This window comes from Psammomys obesus, unplaced genomic scaffold (genome assembly GCF_907164565.1).
Source record: "Psammomys obesus unplaced genomic scaffold, mPsaObe1.curated_primary_1811, whole genome shotgun sequence".
NCBI classification, from domain to species: Eukaryota; Metazoa; Chordata; class Mammalia; order Rodentia; family Muridae; genus Psammomys; species Psammomys obesus.
Genome location: NW_026587215.1, coordinates 2,145,034 through 2,168,734, shown reverse-complemented (window position 1 = coordinate 2,168,734; position 23,701 = coordinate 2,145,034). Strand labels below are relative to the sequence as shown.

At 56.9% G+C, this 23,701-nt stretch overlaps 1 protein-coding gene and 1 long non-coding RNA gene across 3 annotated transcripts in view; one reads left to right on the top strand and one right to left on the bottom strand.

Annotated features, from left to right (window-relative positions):
• Positions 1-9,565: 9,565 nt before the first annotated feature.
• LOC129673331 (uncharacterized) lies at positions 9,566-14,700 on the bottom strand. The gene is made up of 3 exons (XR_008719647.1): positions 13,394-14,700; positions 12,280-12,438; positions 9,566-10,651 (listed from the first exon to the last, which is right to left on the bottom strand). It is a non-coding gene; the product is annotated as an uncharacterized LOC129673331 (long non-coding RNA).
• Positions 14,701-16,432: 1,732 nt separating this feature from the next.
• Pdgfb (platelet derived growth factor subunit B) overlaps positions 16,433-23,701 on the top strand; it is an 18,147-nt gene continuing 10,878 nt past the window's right edge. The window contains exon 1 of one of the 2 annotated variants that reach the window (XM_055603075.1): positions 16,433-16,500. In XM_055603075.1, coding sequence (XP_055459050.1) covers positions 16,438-16,500 — 63 coding nt within the window. In that variant the 5' untranslated portion in view covers positions 16,433-16,437. Of the gene's footprint in view, positions 16,501-17,290; positions 17,427-23,701 lie in introns of those variants that run through there. The other variant, XM_055603076.1, reaches the window with a different exon arrangement.

The following is a 23,701-nucleotide window of genomic DNA, read 5'->3' as shown; positions in this document are numbered from 1 at the left end:
CCTCTCTCTCCCGTCTTCTCCTCCTCCAGCCCAGTCTCAAGCACTCCTCTAATTTCTACTCCCACGACATCCACTTTTTCTACTTCCCCACGGAAGTGAGAACATTTCTTTTTTTCTTTTTTTGGTCTCAACCCAGCTCATTTCACAGAATGTAATGACCCCCAGGCTTATCTGTGAGGCTGAGAAGGGCAGAGGTTCCTTTTCTTCCCCTTGCCTCGTTTTTGGTGGTGCAGAGGTGCCACATTTCCTTGCAGCCATCAGCTGATGGCACTGGGGTTGGTTCCTTGGTCTGGGGACGGTGAACAGAGGCTCGAGGGAAGGCGAGCAGACAAGTCTGCCCAGCACACTATTTCCCCTCCCGTGGGCATGGGCACCTAGTGATGGGCTGCCTGCCCCACAAAGCAGAGCCCTCCTGGTCTCTGAGGAACTTCCGCACTAGTTCTGTGCTGCTGGCAGGAACTCACAGACCCACTCCACAGCTCTGTCTGCCCGTTTTCCTCCGCCTCCCCGACCAGCGTCCATCATGTTTTGCGTTTCCTTATTTTCGTACGTATGTGTCTGTGTGGTCGGGGGTGCGGGCGCGCATGTGCACATGTATGTGGCTGTCAGAGGCTGCCCACAGGTGTCTCTTCCTTGGTTGTTTCCTACTTTGTTTTGCTTTTCAAGAGTGGGTTTCTCTGTGTAGCCCTGGCTGTCCTGGGACTCCCTCAGTAGATGAGGCTGGCCTTGAACTCAGAGATCCACCTGCCTCCCACTCCAGAGTGCTGGGATTAAAGGCCACCACACCTGGCTCTCCCTTGTTTTTTGAGACACTCTCTCCCTGAACTGGAGCACACTGATCTGACTAGCTAGGCAGAGGGCCCCAGGAACTACCCTGTCTCCATTTCCCCAACACTGGGATTGCAGGCATGCAGGGCTTTTACATGGATGCTGGGGAGCTAAATTTGCTTTCTCGTGCATTTTATCAACTCAGAAATATCACCAATTAAAAAAAATTATTTAACCAATTCTCTGTGTTTGTGGTACAGGTGCAGGTGTGCCTTGGTACGACTGTGGAGGTCAGAGCACAACACTGGGGGGCTGGTTCTCTCTTCCCTTGTTGAAACAGGATCCATCTTGTTTGGTGTTGCATACTCCAGAGTAGCTCGCTTGAGGGTGTCCGGGCGATTCTTCCTGTCTTTCCCTCCCTTCCCACTGTAGGAATGCTGGGGTTCTTACTGGTTGGGAAAAGGTAACCCCAATAACAGCAAGAGAGAAGTAGATAAATGGCTAGATAATGGATGGATGGATGGACGGATACATAGATAAGTAGATAGACAAACTGACAGGCAGGCAGACATGTCAAAAGGGTAAAACTTGGCTGAGAAGACAGCTCAGTGAGGTATGGGCTTGTCATACAACTGTGAGAACTTCAGTTCCCCATAACATAAGTAAGGCCAGATGTGGTGGCACGAACGAACATCTGTAATCTCAGTATTCGTAGGGTGAGAGGGCAGGTAGGGACAGGACACACCCGAGAGAGTAATTTCAGAGGTACTGTCTGCAGCCAGGCCAAGAACATGAAGGGGAGCACAGATGGGGGAAGGATGGAGCCCTCTTCCCGTTGGCACATCATCTGTGCCCTGCCCCCTCTCCTACTCCTGGGGTCCCTTTAGAGGCTGGGTCCCCCAGGGGCCAGTGGTGAGGCCAAGCTCCACAGAGAGAGGTCCTCACTGTCTTAGCCTGAGATACCAGCAAGGAGGGCTGGCCCCTTGTCTGGCTCTCAGGGACAGTTGCTTCTGGTCATCCCAAACTTTATTCTGGGCTGTGAGCGAGGGTGTCACGAGGGACAACAGTGGGCATCCTGGGTGCTGGGTGGGTGGGATCCTCAAGGCTGTCGTACTGATAATTCCTCCCAGGGGCCAAAGTCCGCTGTGACACATACTCGGTGTACCTCATTGTCTACTGAGAGGGGCCTGTGTGTGCTGGGCAGGGGGATGGCAGCTAGCACTAGAATCTGGACCTCGTAGGAGAGAGAGGCTAAGCTTAGTGGGAGGGATGGAGTAGGTTCTATGCCTTTCTTGGAGGGCAGGGTCCCCTGGGCAACGGTGCTGGCCTGGGAAGGGTGACTCCCCTCCCTTCCACCACCTCTGTCCTCTGCAAAGGCTGTGCCCCACCAGCCATTGTTCAAAGGTTTAAAAATAAAGGTTTCTTGGCCTGAGCCCTGCAGGGGATTGGAGGGGCAGTGCTGGCCCAGTGCTGAAGGGCATCTGGCAGGATAAGGGGGCCTTGCCAAGGTCTACCAGGGGCATTGTTGGGAGCATGGCAGTCCTTCGGCCTCTTTTGGGCTGGCAGTGTGGCGGGGCAGTACTCTTCACTGTGGCTGTCAAGGTGGGGTGGGGGAGTTGCCCTCCCCAAGTTCCTAACAGTCCCTGACCAGTAGGGGAGATATGCCCTCTTCCTAATGCCCTCCTTTACCTAGCAGCTAACCGTTTCACAATAATAGCCATGTGTGGGCGCGGTCACTGTTACCTCGGCACACAAGAGGAAGCCAAAGCTGGGAAAGGGTTAGCAACTTGCCAAGGTGACCCAGCTGGCCACCCAGCTGGGGGGAGCCAGGGCTAACCCTCAAGTCTGTTGGGCCTCTGAGTAGTGATGACCTCACTGACTGACCTGTCACCTCCTGCAACCCAAAGGCCCTGCCTTCCCTGGACTTCCATTCCACACTCTCTCGGGAAGGTTTCCTCCTCTCCTAAACAACCAGGGAATGGAGACACAAAGTGGGGTGGTGGGGACAGAGCCAACAGGGCAGGGGCCCTGGAGTGTGCCAAGGCCAGGGCAAGCCCTGTGTCTTAGTGTTTGATGCTCACCCAGAACCTTGGGGCAGCTTTGGGGAAACAAGGTCAGCTCAGGTGGGATCTGGACCCAAAGCTTTCTTCTGTAGACGGGTGTCTAGAACAGCAGCTCTCAACCCGTGGGTTTCGACCTCTTTGTGGGCTGAATGACTCTTTCCCAGAGGTCACCTCTCAGATATCCTAGATATCAGGTAAGTTACAGGACTTGTAACAGTAGCAAAATTACTGTTACAGAGTAGCAACGAAAACAAGTTTGTGGTTGGGGTCGGGGTCACACAGCATGAGGAACTGTATTAAAGGGTCCCAGCGTTAGGAAGGCTGAGAAGCGCTGCTCTAGAAAGGTTAGCTGGAGCCCTTCAGGCGCTGCTGAGCCACCCTACGAGAGGTCAGGTGGGCCAGTTCCAGAAGGGGATGTCTCTACACGGAGCTTCATTCAGCAGGCAAGCAGGGCCCTGCCTTCCCATGGTGGCACGGCTGCCAGCTCCCCATTCCAGACAAGGTCTGGTGATCCCCCATCCTCCCTCGAGGCCTCTGGCGAGGCTGGCACGTTGGCGCTGGCACCAGGAGACAACATTCCAGAGCCCCCCACATTCCTGCCAACCCTGGATTCTTGGCAGGACGGGAGAGCAGGGGCTTCAGGATGTTCGGGTGGTAAGGTGAGGGGGGTGGGGGAGGGCCAGGTCCCTCCCACCCACCGTGGACTCGCTCGGCCTTACGGGCTGCCTCTTTCCCACTGTAATCAAAACCCGAGGAAGGTTCAGCAGCACCGAGGGCAGGTGGCCAAGGCGTACCAGGGAGATTCTGATTCACTGTGTGACTCCACAAGACACATGCCCCCTCTGGTTAGTGACTCAAGGAACACCTGAGGCAGATACCTGGGAAGAAGGTGCCTTCCTTCAGCCAGCACAGAATGCCGGATGTTGCTGTTGTTGCGAGCCCTGGGGACTTAGGCTTCCTTCCCCAGCCTGTCACTGCAGCATCCCCGAACCCTCATCACGGGGAAGGGGGGAGCAGGGTGTTCCTCTCTCCTCCTGACATCCCTCCAGCCACACCGGTCTACTAACTATGCCTCAACCAGGCACGTGTCTCCCCTCCTGGAATCTTCACTTACCCTCCTGTGGCCTTCAGGGAGTGGCCCGGCCTAGGACTTCAGCCTTGTGGTCATTCAGGCCTCAGCTCAAATGTCACCCTCAAAGAAGCCTGCTCTGACCTCTTTCTCAAGCCAGGGCCTCCCCCGGCTCTGTGCCTGTCGATCAGATTTCTGATTTGTGTCCTTTAGTCCGCCCTGCCTTTGCTGAGAGAGCCCTGCTCATTCCTTGTTTATTTGCTGACTGTCCTCCCCTCAGGCTGTCACCTCCAGGGCAGGGACCAAGCTTGGTCCATTGCTTTCGCTCCCCACCCCTCTTGGTGCTGGCTTCTGTAAGCAAGGGTTATCCCTAAATCGCTTTGGAGAAGTTCCTGAGATTCAGCGGGGTGGGGCAAGAGGGAAGACTCAGGACCTCTGATCCCCATGGTCCATTTCCCAAGAGCGGGAGAATGCTCCGGACCTGGAAACCCCCTGGGTCTGGCTGCCAAGGCATGCAGTTCCGGGGTGACCTCATCGCCTTGAAAGGAGGGCAACAGGGGCAGGAAACAGAGGGCGCATCAGACAGACTAAATTTAGAGTGTTTGATTCAGTCCGGGTAGACAATATTCCTGGAGTCCCTATTGTTTGTGAGGGGCCAGAGGGCAAGCTGCTTGCTGAATGGCAGATCCTGATCCATGCCAAGTTGTCTGGGCACACGGGGGTGGTGGCTGGGGCAGGAGCAGGGTTAGGGGCCAAGATGGAGCTGGAAAAGAAGCTGGGTGGAAGTCAGAGTAGTGAGGTAGGCTCTGGGAGTACTGCCCTTTGGACTAAGGTCAAAGGTGGTAAAGACGTGCCCTGGGATAAAGGAAAGAGCCTCAAGTCCTCATCACCAGCTCTTAGCTCGTGACCTTATAGCTAGGAAGGTCATGATTTCCCACCCTGTTCTGCCATTATCCAGTGGCATTATCAGGCTCAGCTCCAGGGACATTGTACCCAAGACTCATGGATACCCTAGTGTCTTGCCTGGCCTAGGATTGACTATACCAACTGTCTGACAATGGTGTTGGCTGCTTCCCTGACCCCACGGTCCTGTTGCCTGCTTCAGGCCGGCATGGCAGGAAGACAGCAGAAGCTGGGCCTCCCTAGGTTTCAAAACCCATTGCCATGGCAACAAGGATCCAGACCTGTGTGGCTCTAGAGATGGGGGAAGCTGGGGCTGGGATGCCTCTGACCTGGCCTGCCAAAGCTGAGGACTGGGCTTCAGCCCAACGGGCTGCCCAAGCTAATCCCACTGCTGGGCCACACATCCCTCAGGGTGTCCTGTTTCTGCACCCACACAGCAGCCAGCCTCTGAAGGAAGATGGTCACAGGGCTGTCCTCATTTAGAGCTAACCTAGGGGGTGAAGCCGCAGCAGGCCAAGCCCCACTCTCACCCTGCAGGGCCCAGAGGACTTGAGAACTGCTTGGCCCTGTTGCCCTGGAAATTGGGGAGGGGACCAGGACTTTTGGTAGATTTGCTTTGTACCCTGGTGTGTGACAGGCAGGGGGAGGGGACCTGGTGATGCTCAGAGCTTGGTCCTGCCTCTCTTCAGCTCCCTGGCACAGACAGGGCCTTGAAAATGAAGCCACTCCCCTCAAAACCTTAAGGAGGGATCACGAGGGGCCAACACCACACAGTGCTCATAGGCTTTGCCAGGCAGGTCCCTGGGTACCACCCTGCCCTCGTGCAGCCCACAACCCTGCCCCGGGGGGCTCTGAGGCTGTTCGCTGCTCTTCTTGATTTCACATGGTGACTCAGATCAACATGTTCGCAGGGCTGAGTAACCACCTGAGTTATTTATACCCAGGCTAAGCAGGCTTCCTTCCCTCCTCCCAGAGCCGGGCTGGCCGGAGGATGGGTGGGGGTGGGGAGGAACCTGGAAGGGGGCAGGGGACTGGAAGGAGGCAGCTGAGGCACCCCCACATCCCCTCCCCTGAGGCGCCACCCCCATAAAATACCCAAAAATAGCCATGACTGTCCCAGCACAACAGGATGGGCCGGACCTATGGCATGGATGCATAGGGGTGACAAGGGTTTGGGGAGGGGGGAATTCCTCTCCTGAGCGAGTCACCCGTCTGGAAAAATAAAGAAGGAAAAAGCTGAAAATTTTTTCCTTCCATCAAAACAGGAAGGGGCTGGGGAGGTTGGGGGGGTGGGTGGCGGGAGGTGAAGGGGAGAAGAGTATGGAGGTTGAGGTGTTGGTTCTCCACCCTGAGGTGGTCTTCCGGGATTGGAAGCCCTTCTGTGCCTGCACGCAGGATCCCACCAGCCGGCCTGGCCTCTCTGGGCGTTTCCCATGGACCATACCTGGGTATTTCGGTCTCCCATCTTCCCAACATGTTCACTGATGCACAAAGACCTAAGTCCCACTCAGACCATGTCACACAGGCAGACTTGCCCTCGCAGCACACCCCAACCATATTCCACATGGGAAAAAAATCTCTCATCTAGAGAAGAAAGATTTGTCATTCTGGCAGGGCGTGGTGGTAATGGCCTGTAGTCTCAGCAATCAGGCAGTTGAGGCAGGGGGATCAAGAGTTTGAGGATAGATAGCCTTGGCTACCCAGCTAGGCGGTCACAAACCCCCTACCCCATTTTTTGTTTTTTTTTTTTGAGACAGAGTCACACTGGCTGGCCTGTTATCTGCTATTAGACTATGCTGGCCTTAGACTCGGATCTGCCCGCCTGTCTCCGAAGGGCTGGGATTAAGCACACGTATCACCATGTGCCCCTGGCTGTCCTGGAACTCACTTTGTAGACCAAACCAGCCTTGACTTCACATAGTTCATCTACCTGGCTCCTCCTCCTAAAGATTAAAGGTGTGTACCACTGTGCCCAGCAAGATTTTTTTACTTACTTGTTTGGTTTTTCTAGACAGGGTTGCTCTGTGTAGCCTTGGCTGTCCTGGAACTCACTCTGTAGAACAGGCTGGGCCTTGAACTCACAGAGATCTGCCTGCCTCTGCCTTCCGAGTACTGGGATTAAAGGCGTGTGCTACCGCTGCCCCTCTGATTTATCATTTTTTAAAGATTTATTTAATTTTTAATTATATGTATTTGAGTACAGGTGCCCTTGGAGGCCATAAAGGGGCCTTGGAGCCTGTAAAACTGGAGTCCTGGGAACAGAACTCTGGTCCTATGGAAGAGCAGCAATGCTTCCAACCACTGAAACATCTCTCCCGCTCCCGATTTATTTTATTTCACTTTTATTTAAAGTGATTTACTTCTGTGTATGAGTGCTCTATTTGCATGTGTGCCTGCAGGACAGAAGATGATGTCAGATCCTGTTACAGAAGCTTGTGAGCCACTACGTGGTTGCTGGGAATTGAACTCGTGACCTCTGGAGGAGCAGCCAGTGCTCTCAACCACTGAGCCACCTCTCCAGTCCAATGTACTTTAAGAGCATGTACTGCCTGTGAGCACAGGTGCCAGCAGAGGTCAGAAGAGGGCGGCGGATCCCCGGGAGCTACAGCTGGTGGGTTGTGAGCCGCCCGACCTGCGTCCTGGGAACTGAAGTCAGGTTCTCTGCACATGCCTTCTGTGCAGTTCTCCACTGAGCCATCGCTCCACGCCATTAGTATTCTTCCCTCCCTGGAGCACTGTCTTGGGAGTCCTGGGAATTCAAGTCCAGGTCCAATTCTAAGCAACGGAGAATCTCCCAGGAGCCACATTCCCTCCCTCAGCCTGTTTTCTCTCTGTCACAGGATCGTTTGTGGCCACTCCCATGTTGTCCCCCGAAACCTGTTACAGCCCCTGTTGTATCTTGCCATCCTTGCCGGGTGATGGCGACCACAGTGCCGTTCTGAACACCCTAGCGCTACACACCTGCCTTCATTCGCTGCATTATCCCAACGCCATCACCTAATGCGGCTGGCTTCAGAACAGGACAAACCCAGGTGACACAGCTGGGACCTACAGGGTGCTGCTTGTAACCATGGCAGAATGAGGGCGGTCCCAGAGAGCCCCTGGACAAGAGAGAGGGACAAGACAGAGAGAGATGGAGAAGTCCAGTCCATCTTCCTGGGACTCCAGCTCCCTTCCGGGGGCCGCGGTCGGGCAGGGTGTGCTGGGATGCATCTTCACCCAAGGAGCTCTGCACCCCCGGGGGTTAAATGTTACTGAGGTCACCTCACCAGAAGGACCGCTACCAGGTAACTGTTACGCGAGGCGTAGACTTTCTGTCTTCCTGGGTCTGCAAACCGCCCTCCCGACCCGGCCACCAGCACAAAGCAGAACACTCTTGAGAGCTGAACTGGCAGCGTCATGGCCAGTCTTTAGGGGGAAGCCCCATGGGTACCACATTCCTGGAACGCACACCCTGTCTGCATCCTCATCCTACAGGGGACACTGAGGCCTTTGGCATTGCTTCAGCAATTCCATTTTCCTGTCTGGTCAACAGGGATAGTATACTTTCCCCACATGGCTGGGCAGCTGAGCCGTATGCATTGACGTATGAAGGTAAACCGTATGTAATTAGTGTATTTTCCCAGGTGTGGAGTTTCACACCTGTAATCTCAACACTTGGGAGGCAGAGGCAGGTGGATTCCAACTTGGAGAGCACCCTGAGCAACACAGCTAGTTCCAGGCTAGTCTGGGCTCTATGCCTCCAGACTTGCTGCAAGACTACCCATTCCCCAAACTTCTGCCTCCCAAAATAAAAATGTCATGCATAGTGGCCCGTGCCTTTAATCCCAGCACTGGCAAGTAAGAGCAGAAGGACTGAGATTTCAAAGGTCTCTTGGCTCCACAGTGAGTCAGAAGCTAGTCAGGGCTACATGAGACCCTGTCTCAAGCCAACCCTAAAAAGTGAAATAAATTTCATTTCTTAAAAACAACAACAGCCGGGGGTGGTGGCACACACCTGCAATCCCAGCACTCAGGGAGGCAGAGGCAGGTGGATCTCTATGAGTTTGAGGCCAGTCTGGTTTACAAAGTGAATCCCGAACAGCCAAGGCTACACGGTGAGACCCTGTCTGGAAAAAAAACAACAACAACAAAAACCAAACCAAACCAACCAACCAACCAACCAAACCAACAAAAAAAAAAATACCTCAAAACAAAACAACCGATCTTCAGGAGGGCATGGTGTTGAGTAACTTTTATTTTTCAAGACAAGGGGTATGTGTGTAGCAGCCCTGGCTGTCCCTGTAAACCAGCTCCGTAGGCCAGGCTGGCCTCAGACTCACAGAGATCCACCTGCCTCTGCCTCGTGAGTGCTGGGATTAAAGGTGTGCGCCACCACTGCCCTGCATGGTGGTGAGTATCTTTAACCCCAGCATTGAGAACCTGAGGAAGCAGAGGCAAGAAGAGTTCTGTGAGTTCAAGCCCAGCCTGGGCTACACAGCAAGACTCTATCTCCAAAAGGAAAAGAGAAACAAAACAAAACAAAAAAACCCAAAAACTTTAGGGGCTGGAGAGATGGCTCAGCAGTTTAAGAGTAGCTCTTACTGTTTCAGAGGAGCAGAGTTCAGTTCCTACCACCCATATCAGGTGGCTCACAACTGCCTTCATTCCGGCTCCAGGGAACATCAGGTGATGCCTCTGACCTTCAAGGTCACGGACACTCACACGCTCACACACACATACTTACTTTAAAATAATAACCACAAACCTTTGAAAAAGGCTCCATTTACTTGTTTATTCACTGCACATCCAAGGGGAAGGTACAGAGACAGTGCAGAAGAGCAGGTGAGTGCGGGCAGAGCCCGGGTGGACGGGCAGTGGTAGGGGCGTGTCTTCCTCTTTGCCCTCTGGCTGCCACCTTGGCAGAGCGGCTAGAGGCCTTGGTGTCCCCACCTGGGAGAACAGCTTGCTCTTGCAGCACCATGTGCCTTAAATGAGTGACTGCACAGGGGACCCGGGACAAGCTTCCTGCTGAGCGCTGGGCCACGGAGTGTGAGCCTTTGATGGGAAATTGGTGACTTTCATGTCCTCGCAAACTTCCTGCTCTTTTCACTGGCCCATCACGGTTACAAATGGTTCTGTCAAACAAGCTACCACCTCCCTGGGCTCCTCCACTTACGCCATCCCTTGCAGAATGCTCAGAACGTGGCTGAATGAAGCTGACTTACCCATCCCCAGAACATGGCTCTTCTCTGGGTGAGGCGAGTGCTGGGGTACTCTGAAACCTTGACCTTTCACCTCCAGTCCCTTCCAAGGAGCCCTTATGTTTTCTGTACCCCACAACACATCAAAGCTGGGCCGCTCTGATCCAGGCTACATGGGAGGCACAATGGAACAGGGAGATAGCAAAGGAAGGGGTCTCGGGTCAGGCTGGCATTGCCACGTCCATGCTGGGTGATGCTGGGCATGCTGCAGGCCTCTCTGAGCCTTAGTGAGGTCAATCAGGAGGCTTCCTAGGAACTCAGAGGGGATGCAGCCCTCTCCCTGTCCTTGCTTTCAAGGGGTTGCGATTGTCCTATTCCTGCTGAAGGCTCAGGCAAGACACTTAGGTCTACAGCTGAGCAGCCACGACAGGGGCCCACAAAGCGCCTCCAGGCTGACCTGAGCCTGGGAAGGGTGCCGTTGGGAGGGGTCTTCTCCAGGAGAAGGAACCTTTGCCTGTTCCCGTAAGGGGGCGGTGGGTGGATGTCTTCCCAGCCATCTGGCCCAGCTCTGTGAGGACTTGGTTCCCCAGCCGTTTCCAGGTAGGTAGAGCCGAGTTGCTGGTCCAAACATCCACATCCTCTTCCTTGTCTGGAGCCTGGAGGATCTAAAATTGTTTTGGCTCTGCCTAGTGGGGTAAACAAACACTGGCTTCCCTCGCCCTGTGTACCTGACAGGCCCAAGGCAGCAGGGTGGGCTCCTGTGGGTAGCCTGGACGCTCTCTCTAAGACTCACAGCTCTGGGGCCAGGGCCTCACAGAGGACTAGTCCTCCAGTAGGAGTAGGGCCCGATATGAGGACAAGGCAGTCCCAGTTCTGAGGGCCTAGGATCCTCCCCTCCGTGGACTGTTTTCCTAAGCCTGGATCCTGGGCTTGGAGGCTGCTGTGCGCACCCTGTATTACTACAAAGGCTGACATTTGCATAGTGCTCCTCGAACCTGTGAAGCTGTTCAAACCCGGGCGGAGTGGGGTGGGGGTGGGGTTACTACTTCCCCACTGACACAGCTGCCCGTGAGTCAATCGAGGCTCAGAAAGGTTAAGTGATTTTCCCGAGGCCACCCAGCTACGTGCAGTCGGTCTTTCTCTGGGTTCTGACTTTTTGGCCTCTCCGGCCTGTAAAATGAATATACCGTGACGGCGTTCTCTCCCCATCTGGCAGCTCTGAGGCTAAGCAGGCCAGCCAGGAGGCCTGACCCGCCTACCATAGGTCTCTTCCCCAGTGAGGCAGGGGATGACTGCCCCACACAGCGGGGCAGCTCACAGGTGTGGCTGTCACATGGCCTAGGGCTGGAGCGCAAGGCCACCTGAGGCAGGAAGAAAAGCAAGCTCGTAAGGGATCGTAACTGATGGAGACACAGGGATGGACCCTGGGGAGGAGCCACCTCTTTCCTTGGCATCTGCTAGCTCTAGCCAAGCCCTGGGCAAGCACAGCCAGGTGTACAAGATGTGCTGGTCAGGTTTGTTGTTGTTTTTTTTTTTTTTGGGGGGGGTTACCTGGGAAGAGGAACCCCAATCTAACCTTCAACAGATTGGCCTGTGGTGGCAGATTCTTGGTTAACGTTCAGTGTGGGAGGGCCCAGCCTACTCTGGGTGGTGCTACCCTAGAGCAGATGGGCCTGGGTTGTATAACAAAGCAGAACGAACAAGACACAGGGGAGCAAGCCAGTAAGCAGCATGCTTCCCGTTCCTGCCTCAGGTTCCCGCCTTGACTTCCCTTCTTTGACGGGCTGTGATCGGGAAGTCTAAGCCAAATAAAGTCTTTCCTTTCCATATTGCTTTTGGTCACAGTGCTTCGTCACAGCAACAGAAACCAAACGTAGGCCGATGGTTTCAACGGAGGAGGGCCGAGACTGCTATACACAGCCAGACAAGTCCCCTTCTTGGGCAAACCTACCCCAGCATGTACTAGCACAGCCACTCAGCTGTTACGGGGCAGAGTGTGGGGGCGAGGTCCCCACTCCAAGGCCACATCCCATTTCTCCACCGACCTGACAGGAGAATTGGATTCCTTCCTGTTCCCAATGCAGAATTCAGGCCTGGCCTTCCCAGGTCTGAGACGTCCAGACCCACTGTGACAATGGAAGGTCAGGATACACCCCAGAGGCCCTGTGCTTGGGTTTTATATCACATCACCTTTCAGGAAGGGTCTGACCTTTCTGCACAAGCTGGCCAGCGTTGAGAGGAAGAAACAGGCACGATGCCTGCTCATTTATTTACTGTCCCAGCAAATACTTACCAAGCAATTACTGCATGCTGGGAGCCAAATCTTGCTTTCACTCTCAACGCGGTTTAGTGCTGATCCAAGAGCAATGTCAAGACAGCGCTGTGGGGGTGCTCCAGGACAGCCTGAAGCGGGTACCCGGCCTGACAGGCTTCCCGGAAGACTGCACCGTTCCTGGTGGAAGGGAGGAGAGGGGAGGCTCCCTTGCAAGCAGGTGCAAGAGAGGATCTCCCAGAATGCACCTCAGCACCTGCAGTCCGAGAGGCCTCTCTCGCCCCCATCCCGTCAGGACATCAGATCTCCTGGAGCTGGGGTGATGCTTTTATGAGCTGTCCACTGTGGGTACCGGGAACTGAACTTGGTGAACCATCTCTTCAGTGGGCGTGCGGGCGCACATGGGCACACATATGTCAGGTTATTTTGTTTGTTCGGGGTTTTTTTTGAGACAGGGTTTCTATGTGTAGCCTTGGCTGTCCTGGGACTCGCTTTGTAGACCAGGCTGGCCTCAAACTCACGGCGCATCTGCCTGCCTCTGCCTCTCTGAGCACTGGGATTAAAGGTGCGTGCCACTAGGCAGGCCTGGCTCTCATTCCATTTCTTAAGTGCTTTACAGGTGCTCAAGGCCGCTCCTTTGAACAGCCCTGCCCAACCCTCACATCTATGTGCTCCTCCAGGTTGTGCTATAGAAGATGAACTTTCGAGAACACCATCTTTCAGGAGACAGAGAACCTAGATGTGTACTCGTGGATGACACAGAAACACTGTGCAAAAAGTGCCCTTATTGGGGGCTAGAGAGGCCACTGGCTAAGAGAAGCAGCTGCTCTTCCAGAGGACTGGGGCTCAATTCCCAGCACCAACATGGTGGCTCACAACCAGCTGCAACTTCAGTCCCAGTGGATCTGACGCCCTCTTCTGGCTTCTATGGGCACTGCATGTCCACGATGCACAGACACACAGACACACAGACAGACAGACAAAACACCTATACACATAAATAAATAAATAAATAATAAGGTGCCATTACTGTCATCGTCCCCATCACCTACAGATAATACCATAGAATGGTGGACTAAGCATGTGGGCTCTGTAGCTAGACCCCCGGAGCCCAGGTCAAGGCCCCACTACTTACTGGAACTGTGTGACCTGGTCCAAGCTGCTCAGTCCCTCTGTGCTGCGGCCTCCACGATGTTAACACAGGACTAACACACCTTACAGAAGCACTGACGAGGGTGCCGAGGGTCGGCTCAATGACAGTGCCGTCACCGTGCTCACAGATGAGAACACTGGCCTTGTGAGACGGAGGCCAAGCTTCCGCAGCTGTCTGGAGGAAGACCTTTGCAATCTCTAAGCCTTTCGAGATAGGAGCTAGTGTGTCAGATTATCTCCACACGATCACACTTGCCATCTTGTCTCCCTGGATGGTGCTCCTCTGGAGGAGTATCTTTTTGTGAGCTTCCCGCCAGCTCTGTGAGGAGGGCAAACCCCTTTCACTACAGCGAAACCAACTGTATGCATCAATAAAAAAATACAGAAACAAAGTCCACGTGCACGTGTGTGTCGGGTGTGCAAAATGTGCTCAGGTGTACAGGTGACTGGAGAGCCTCAGATATCACCCTTGGAAACCCTGCCCAGCTCCTCTGAAATGAAACAAAGTCTCTCATTGGACGGAAGCTCAGGGATTGGTCTAGACTGGCTGGCAAGCAAGCCCTCAGTGTCCACCTCCCCGACACGGGGATGCCAGTGTGTACCACTATGCCTGGCTGTTGAGATGAGTTCTGGGGATTGCACTCAGGTCCTCATGTCAGAGTTTTGCCAGCTGACCCATCTCCCCAGACCCTCAAACCAACCTATGAACCCATCGTCGCGAAGATGGCAAATGTGGCCAACCCCTTATGATTTCCCCACGCTCCTCTGCAATCCTCTTTTCCTCCAATTGTGTCTGCTAGTTACAGAAGAGGAAATTAAGGTACCACCGGAGAGCTTTAATAACCTTCCCGGAAGTCACCTGCCCCAGGCTACCTTCCGTCAGTGGGCCGCTCTGCTAGCTGGTTATCTGGTAAAGTGGGTATCTGGAGCCATATGCAGAGAGGCCTGGGAGGTTCTCCCTCTTTCAGCAACCCCTGCCCAGGGCCACAAGAGGCAGTAGCACCACCCGGCCTGTGTGGGGTTGCAGGCTGACATGGGGACCAAGGACAGGCCGCAGAAGTGGAGGAGGCCAAGGTGCCCTGAAGGCAGGAGGCAATGCAGCAAGCCTGCCGGTTTTGTGGTGGGTGCTGGGCCAGCGAGCTGTGTGTGACTGTGTCACTGTGACAGTGTGATTGCTGAAGGCAGGGACACAGCAGCTCCCTGAGCCGGGGGTGGAAGGCGTTAACTGTGAGAGTGCCGGTGTGCGTGGGCAGCCTCTGGGCCTGGTGCTGGGGGGCACAGGGAGGTAGTAAACACCCTGGCGATGGCAGCCTCCTGAAGACGCTGCAGGGCGTGGAGGTGGGGGTGGGGGGTGCGGGGGGGGGTTTGCGCGGTTGTGTGACTTTGCAGTTCAACAAATTCAGATTCAGCCCATGCTGGCATGGCAGCGCTTGCTGTGTGCCAGGCAACAGGCAAGGAGAGGCAGACTCAGCTTGTAGCTGAAGGGCTCCCACTGTGGATCTAGAGCCCCAGCCTTGGGGCTGCATGCTTTCTGATCAGTGTGACATTTATCCACACACTACTCCGGCCCCCACTTAGAAAAGAGACGGTGAAGCACAGAGGGAAAGTGACTAGTCCAAGGTGACCCAGCTACTCCATTAGACAGGAACTGAGTCTAAGCCGCCAGGCTGCAGAGCCCCAGTCCTTCACCATCATGCCTTTGCCAGGCTGCAGATGTCCGGTTCGGGGGTTCAGGGGCCACACTCCTGGTCTCGGTCCTGGCCCTGCAGACATGGCTCTAAACCCAGGTCACTGTGCCAAGGGGTGGGGCACAGTTCGCCTCCAGTTCTTGCCAAGGGGCTAGAGTCACAGCTAGAGGGGCTGCCCGGTTCTCAGAGACCCCTTAAGCTGCAGCCCTCGCCCGAGGACCTCCCTTGGCTCCTGCCCCCTCCTGGCGCTGACTCGGGGCCAGGAGAGGAAAGGCTGTCTCCCTGTCTCCACCCACCTCCTGCACTCTCCCTTCTCCTTTATAAAGGCCGGAACAGCTGAAGGGTGGCAACTTCGGCAGCCGGGAGCAGCCTGCCCGCCTCCCCCGCTGCCTCCCCGAGGGCTCCCCTCCGGCCGACAGCGCCCATCTTTCTTTCTCCAGAGAGATATTTTGCGCACACACACATACACACACGCGCAAAAGGGAAAGGAGAGAGAGAGAGAGAGAGGGAGAGAAATCCCACCCTCTAGCCTCGTTGCAACGAGAAAGCCGGAGCAGACGCAGCTCGAAGCCCGCAGAGGACGCCCAGAGCGGGGAGCGGGTGGGTGGATAGAGCGTCTGACCCGCGCCGCGTCCACCTGTCGGGCCGGCCCGGCCCAGAGCGCAGTGGGCGCGCCGCGCGCTCAGAGCAGCCGTGCCCGCCGCTCGGGCCCCGCGCCAGGGCGCACACGCTCCCGCCCCGCCACCCGGCCCGGGCGGGAGTTTGCACCTCTCCCTGCCCGGGTGTTCGGGCCGCTGCTGCAAAGCCAACTTTGGAAAAAGTTTTTTTGGGGAGACTTGGGCTTGGAGGTGCCCAGCCCTGCGCTTTCTGATCCGGGGGGCCTTTCCCGAAAATGTTGCAAAAAAGCTAAGCCAGCGGGCAGAGGAACACGCCTTTAGCCGGCGAGTGAAGACGAGCCATCGACTGCCGCGTTCCTTCTCCTCCCGGAGGTTGGAGTCCCCTGCGCGCCCCCACACGGCTAGACGCCTTGGCTGGTTCGCGACGCAGCCCCCAGGCCGTGGATGCTCGCGTGGGCTCGGGATCCGCCCAGGTAGCGGCCTCGGACCCTGGTCCCGTGTCCAGGTCCTCCCCAGCCCCCCAGCGACGGAGCCGGGGCCGGGGGCGGCGGCGCCCGGGGGCCATGCGGGTGAGCCGTGGCGGCGGCTGCAGCGGCCTGAGCGCCTGATCTCGGCGGACCCGAGCGGAGCCCACCCTCCTCCCCAGCCCCCCACCCTGGCCGCGGGGGCGGCGCACTCCGTCTACGCGTCCGGGGCCCCGCGGGGCCGGGCCGGGAGTCGGCATGAATCGCTGCTGGGCGCTTTTCCTGCCTCTCTGCTGCTACCTGCGTCTGGTCAGCGCCGAGGTGAGTCGCGACGGCGGCGGCGGAGGCTGGATCCTTCCCCCGTGGCCCCAGCCCCCACGCCTGGCCGCCCCCTCCTCCCCCTGCAGTGAACTTTGGAGCCCTGCAGCGCGTGAGCCAGGCCCTAGGCACTGGGTGGCCCCAAGGATTGGGAGGCCAGGTCCGGGGTGCTGGGCTCCATGGGGAGGAGGCAGGGGGTGGGTTTCTCTCTCCAGTGGACCGACCTAGCTCCCTAAACCTTTCCGCGTCCTGGGAAAGGTGTGTGCTGCCCTGCCCCCTGCCTGAGGCTTGAGCCAGCGCTCTTAAGCCCCTTCCAGGTCAAGGGAGAGAGTGTGAGGTGGTAGCTAGGGTGCTTAAGGATCGAGACCTCCTAAGTCCACCTCGGAACCAGGATGGGCTTTGGTTCTGCCCAGGACCCTGCTTGCCCTAGAAGTGTGTGCCCTCGAACTCAGGATATCCAGAGACCTTTGGAGAGGGTTCTGGTCCCACCCTAGGGTCTGCTGTGGCCTGGGCACCTTGGGGTCGTGCCGGACGGTCCAAAAGCACATTGTATCTTGGCGCAGGGGACCCAGAGAGAGAGAGAGACAGAGACAGAAACAGAAACAGGCACGCTAGAGAGACTGGTAGGCAGACAGACACACGGGTAGGTTCAGACGCTTGGAGTAGAGAGACAGGACTGGAGGTTGGGGGCGGAACGGGGAGGGGGGGGCGCTTGGAAGAATCCAAGCCCGGGGGCGGTGTGTGTCTGAGGCCCGGCCATTACCTGCGCCCGCGCCCTGCGAGAGGAAGTAGCCCTCTCTCCCGCGCGAGCGCGGGGTGCGGAGCGCGCGCCTGCAGGAGCCTAGCTGCAAGGGCGGCGGGGTACGGGGACGTCTGCGGGAACGCTCAGGTCGGCCCGGCGCTCCCACCCCTCCCAGCCTCACGTAGCAGTGAGTTGGCAAGTCTACCGGGAATCCAGGTGGGAAGGGGGCGGGGCGGGAGGAGGCGCCAGCCGGGAGCCGGCCGAGGGCCGGGAGGGCGCCCTGCCCCCGGGTCCCCGTCCCGCCTCCGCCCGCCGAGGGCCGGAGCCCGCACCGAGTCGACCCCGCGGGCCGGGCCAGCGCGCTCGCCCGCAGCCCGGCGCAGGGGGTGGGGGTGGGGAGAGGCGGCGGCAGGGAAGGGGTTAAGACGGAGGGCTCGAGGCCGCGGCCCGACCTTGGGCCGCCGCCAGCTCAGGTTGTTTTGACCACGGAGGAGCCGTCGCCGTCTCCTTTTGTTCTCGGGGCTCCTGGAGGGCCTGCAGGCCGCTTGCCCTGGGGGCCCCGCCCTTCCGCGGCCGCCCCCCGCGCCCGGAGCCCGAGAGGGAGCGAGCCGGGCTCGGCCTGGCCGCGGCGGGGGCCCCCTCTCCGCTTCGCCTACAGCCCCCCGGGGCCGCGGCCAGCTGTTGGGAAGGGGTGGGGGGCGCCCGGAGGCCCCCGGCTGCCGCCTCTCCTCGCCGCGCCTCGGGGACCTGGAGGCTGGCCCGGTGCCACGGCGTCCTGGGGACGGCGGCACCCCGCGGCTGCTCTCTGCAGCCCACCCCGCCCGGCCCCCGACTCGCTCACTCACCCCACGCATGCACACTCCTGGCCGGAGGCGATGCTGCGCTCCCGCGGGCGGGCGGGCGGGCGCGCAGAGCGACGGGCACGCACTGAGCCGGCCGGGTCGCGCGCCCGTCCGCCCGCCACGCCCGTGCACACGCGGGGGGGACACGCGCGCACGCGGCCCGAGGACACGTGCGCTCACACACCCACGCACGCACGCGGGCACGCACGGCCCCTCTGTACGCTGGGTACCAGGTGCCCGCCCCCACGCAACAGGTGGGCCCTGCAACCTAACCGCCTCTGTACCTGCAGAATTTCCTTCCTGGGGGCTCAGAGAAGGGCGGGACGACCCCAGAGCCTGAACCGGACTCCGCAGCACCCATTTTTGGCCTGGTTAGGGTAGCTTGGCGCCCCTTAAACTTTACCCGTCAGTAACGGTTTTCCAACCACCCCGGCGGGGTCGACGATGATGCCGAAGTGACCCCAGTGTGCAGGCGTTTTTCCTTCCCAATAAGCACCTATTTGACCTTCAAGACGGGGGCGCTGCCTACCTGACGCGCGGGTGTCCTCAGTGCCCGCCCCTGCCTTGGCTAACCCTGGCAGGGGTGGGAAGCCCTGCGTTCTGACGGGCACTGCTGGATATATAACATCTGGGTGAGGCTTCCAGGGCCTTCTACCATCCCGGCGTCCTCCAGCACCACCCCACCCCACCACTCCCAGGAGTTATTTGCTTTTTGGTTTGGTTTGAAACCGAGCCTTGCTCCTCCATAGACTGACTACCTCCGGGATCCCAGCTTTCAGTATTAGACTGAAAGCATGAGGCATGTCCCCATGGGGACCGGCCCAGGCAAGCTCCAGATAACCAGTACAGGGCGGGTGGGGTTGAGGGGGACCAGGTTGTGTGTTGATGGTGGGGTTGGCGTTGTGTGTCCATGGAAGCACGCTGGTAGCTCGAACACGCTGCTCAGGCCCCATCTCCGTCTCCATCAGCTGAGCTGGCTTCCCAGAAAGTGACTGTCATGTGACTATCTGTCTGCTTTAGCACCCTTATGCCGGGAAGGAGTGGAGGGCCCCACAGCCACCAACCACCCAGTCTCCTTCTGGCTTGCTAATGGCCACGGGGGTGGAGGGGGGGAACCCACTTGCTGGAATCACCCTGCCTGGAAGTGTGAAAGTCAAGGTCACATAGATTTTTGGAGGCCCCCAGGGCAAGAGTCAGGAAGTAGTGTGTGGAGGAATAGACCTCGAGGTGTTTGCTTGGGGTTCAGGAGACCCTCCCTCTCTTTGATACTCTTTTTGTGGCATGTTTTCTTTCGGTTTTTAGAATTTGAGACAGGGTCTTAGGTAGTCCAGGGTGACCTGTCCCTCGGTGTGTATAGTATATGGGAATGGGTTTGAACCCTTGCTCTTCCTGTCATCATTCCTGGAGTTGAGGTGTGCACTACCGTGGCTGACTATGACAACTTCTCAAGTTTCGGTTTATTCCGATGTCTGTTACCTGCTTTTTTCCATGATCCGCAAACTTTTCGTCTTGGTTCCCGCTGTGTTGGTGGGGTGCTTGTAGCCTGAACAAATCACCAAATAATTACGAAAGAACTGTGAATGGGGGAGTGGGCCCAGATTTATTTATTTAGGTTTTTCCTGTCCTGGAACTTGCTCCATAGACCAGGCTGGTCTTGAACTCTCGGAGATCTGCCTGCCTCTGACTCCCAAGCGCTGGGATTAAAAGGCGTGCACCACAGCGGCCAGCTCTTGGGTGCTTTATTAACATAGCCTGGGTGAACCCCTGGCCCCTGAGGGCAGCCACCCACAGCACAAAGCCTCTGTAGCATCTGGCTTGTAAACCCACCTCTCCCGGTAGGGTGAGAGATTAGATTATACTCTTCTTTGTTTTGGGACCTAGACCGTCAGCAGGGAGGAAGGTGGAAAGACACCCAGCAAGCAGGCTGGGCCTCAGTTTCTCCTACCTAAAACACTGAGTAGAATGGACTCAGGCAATGCTTTGAATAATAGGGGAGGTGGCTCCTCTTGAGTTGAGATGGGGACAGTGATTGCGATGGGCCACCAGGGTGGCACATCTGGGGGACAGGTCCTTTTCTTCCAGCCTTGACACTTCTGCTGGGCTGGGCAGCAGGGCGAGTGGGGGGGGGAACAGGGGAGTCCTCCCGGGAACCAGGAAGGGAACCACCGGGTAGAAAAGCTGGCTCCTCAGGCCTCCACATTGTGCCCAGAGAGCGCTTCTTCAAAGAGCTTGTCTTTGCCATCTCATCTAAATAAGGCAGGCAAGGCCCTAGGAGGCCTCATCAGCTTCTGCCTCTGCCAGCCACAGACAACGCCCTGGGTGCTGGGCGGAGAGCCCATCTCCCTCATTGCAGTGGCAGCCGGCTGTGGAGTATGTATCTCTGCCTGTGTGTGCACACGTGTGTGCGTGCGTGTGTGTGTGTGTGTGTGTGTGTGTGTGTGTGTGTGTGTGGTGTGTTGGGGCCCAGGTGGAGGGTGGGGTTCAAGCCCTTTTGATCTGCTAGCCTCGCTGAGAGCAGGTAGCTCACCTGGCCTCGAGCTTGCCTTGTGCCTCCTGCAGCTGGCTTTGGGGGCAGGGCAGGGGAGGAGGCTGTTTCTCTCGGCTGCCAGGCTGGCTCGGCCCCAACTGCTTCCACCACGCCACACCCTTGCCCTCCCAGGAGCCCCAGGCCTGAGATCTGGGGCAGCTTCTTCAGGCTGTCAGGCGTCCTTTCCTCTGGGTGGGGGTAACCTGTGGGGGCCCACCTGGAGGCCTCCAGAATCTGTGGTGGAAAAATCAGGCTTGAGCAGCTTCCTATGTCGGGCGGGGGTAGGAGTGTGGGGGGGGGCGTCACAGACAGACACATGGACTCTGTCTGCAAACAGGTGCTTCAGAGAGTCTCCCCAGAGCAGTGCATCCTGCAGTGGACCTCAGGCTAGATGTTCACACCCCCGGACCCGGAAGAGACCCGTCAGCCCACGGGGCACCTGGTGATGTCGGTGTGGGGCTAGGTGCCATTTCCTGTGGCCCAGCGTGGGGGCTAGTGCAAATTCACACCCTGTCCCAGGGGACAGCAGCTCTCCACCCACCCGTCACCATCCTTGGAAATGTTGTGAGTCAGGACGTGTGTGTCATTTGCTGTCTTTGTAGAAAGAATTGGTGATGGTGGCAGTGACAGCTTGTTGAATGCCCTTCATTTGGGGCTGCTCTACTGTGTAGTTACACTTATTGGGAACCCTGTGGTAGCTGTGGTCAACCCCACTTAAAGGACGAAGAAGACACCCTTGGTTCCTTTTGTGGCGGTACCGGGGACTGAAGCCAGGACCTCACTAATGCCAGGCGGCAGTTCTGCCACCGAGCTACACGCTCAGGTCCCTTTCTTTTCTTTTGTTTTTATTTCGTGCCGGGGTATTGCTGAGTTTCCCAGGCTGGCCTTGACCTTGGCGATCCTTCTGTCTCAGCCTCCCGAGGAGCTGGGATGATAGGCCCATGCTGTTCTGTCCAGCTTCGAAAGTAAGGTTGTAACGGTGAGATTTATTCCAAGCACCCTAGTTCCCCTCACGTGGGGAGCCCTGGCTTTCTCCTGTTGTGCTCTTCTCACCTCCGACCTTGGAGGTGTTGGGGGCCAGGAATGCCGTATCCTGTGTGGCATCCTGTACATCAGCCCTGTATCCTGTGACTAACATTCCTGCCTCTACCCTCCGAGGCCAGCAGCCTGTCTCTAGCCTCAACCACCACAGACACCGTGTCAGTGTCCCGTGGGGGTGCCATCGCTGTAACTGAGGCCATTGCAGTGAGATGAGATGGGGACAGAGAGCCAGGAGGCGTCTGGAACGGGACCAGTGGCATCAGTGCAGAGTGGAGCCCTGCTTGAGCTGTTGCTGGTGGGCCAGGAGAGGGTAGGCATGCTGTGCCCTGGGAGGGATCCACCTCTGCCACTGGCAGGTCACCTAGATCTGTGGCTGTGAATTCATCTCCTTCTTAAGTGTCAGTTTTCCTGTCTGGAAGATGGGGCTAATGACAGTGTCGGCCTCAGGGCTGTGCTTGGTGCAGAATTCTGTGCCGTTGGTGCCTGGCATGAGGGATCACACCTGAGGGGCCCTCACAGAGAAAGGGACGGTCTTTCACGTATTTTTATCAGTATTTATTGAGCACCAGCTGAGCGCTTTTCCTACCTCCACAGTCTGCATCTGGGGTCCTTCCCCACTCAACCTCAGGGGTAAGATTGTTTCTGTGTGATGGGCTCCGTTACTTTGTGGCTTAGGCTTGGGGTGTGTGCCAGGTTTGTCCAGGGCTCAGCCTGCTTTGCCTCAGTGGCAGCTCCCGCCATCCTACTGCAGACATTTCTTACTCCCTTGGGCAAGCAGGCCACCTTACGAATCCTGGCTGTGGCTACCCTCTGCTCCATCAACCCCTTCCCCACCCCCAGGAAGAATTAGAATGGAATCAAACGTTTCATAACCTCCTTGAAGAGCCAAGACCAGAGACAGGCAGTGACCAGCTATCGGCCACACAGCCGACGTTAGCAGTGTGAGGCCCGGAACCTAAATCTCTTGAATACCAGTTCTGAATTTGATAAAACTCAGGGCAGTGGCCTTCTCTAGACTTGCTTCAGACCAGCGTCTAGACACTGTCCTGCACATCTCTGCCCAAGCGTGACACCGTTGACGCCAGAGGCCACCAAGCCCTCACCCCCACCAGCCTCTCCTTCTAACCTCTAACATCCCTGGGATACCAGGCAGGTTTACAAACTCCATGACTGAACAAAGTGACCCAGATGCTAAATGAATGAGGTTGCAGGAGCCAGATTTCAAAGTGTCACGCCTGCCCGCTCCCCCGCCCCCGTCTCTCTAGTTCCTATGTCGACTTTGAGGACCAGAGGGCATGACTGGACCCCTGAAGAGCTTTTCCTAAACATCACCACAAATGTCAAGGACCACAGAGGTTTTTTTTGTTTTTGTTTTGTTTTGGGTGACACCGGTCTCTCTCTTAATGTTGCCCAGGCTAGCCTGGAATTCCTGGGCTCAAAAGATCTTCCTTGCTGCTATGCATGGTGGCACACCTGTTTAATCTCAGCACTCAGGAGCAGAGGCAGCCATCTAGGGCAACCTAAGACCATGTCTCAAAAGAGCCGAACTGAACTGTCTTAGATTTTCTGTTGCTGAGATAAACAACCATGGCCAAAGGCAACTTGGAAAGGTTCTATTTCAGCTTGCACACCACAGTCCATCACTGCGGGAAGTTAGAGCAGGGACCCGGAAGCAGGAACGGAAGGAGGGCCATGGAGGAGGACCACTCACTGTCTCGCTCCTCACGGTTTGACAACCTTCTTCCTTATACCACCCAGGGCTACTGGGCCCTCTGTCAGTCAATCAAAATATATCCCAGGCGTGCCCACAGACCAATCTGATGGGTGCATTTTCTCAACTGAGACTCCCTCATCACAGTTGACTCTAGCTTGTTTCAGGTTGACATAAAACTAGCCAGCACACAAAAAGATCTGCCTGCGTCAGCCTCCAGAGTAGCTTGGGACCACAAGTGGGTCCCTAGGCACCATGCATCTGGCTCTGATACACATAGCTTTTGAGGAGAATACACACACACACACACACACACACACACACACACACACACACACACA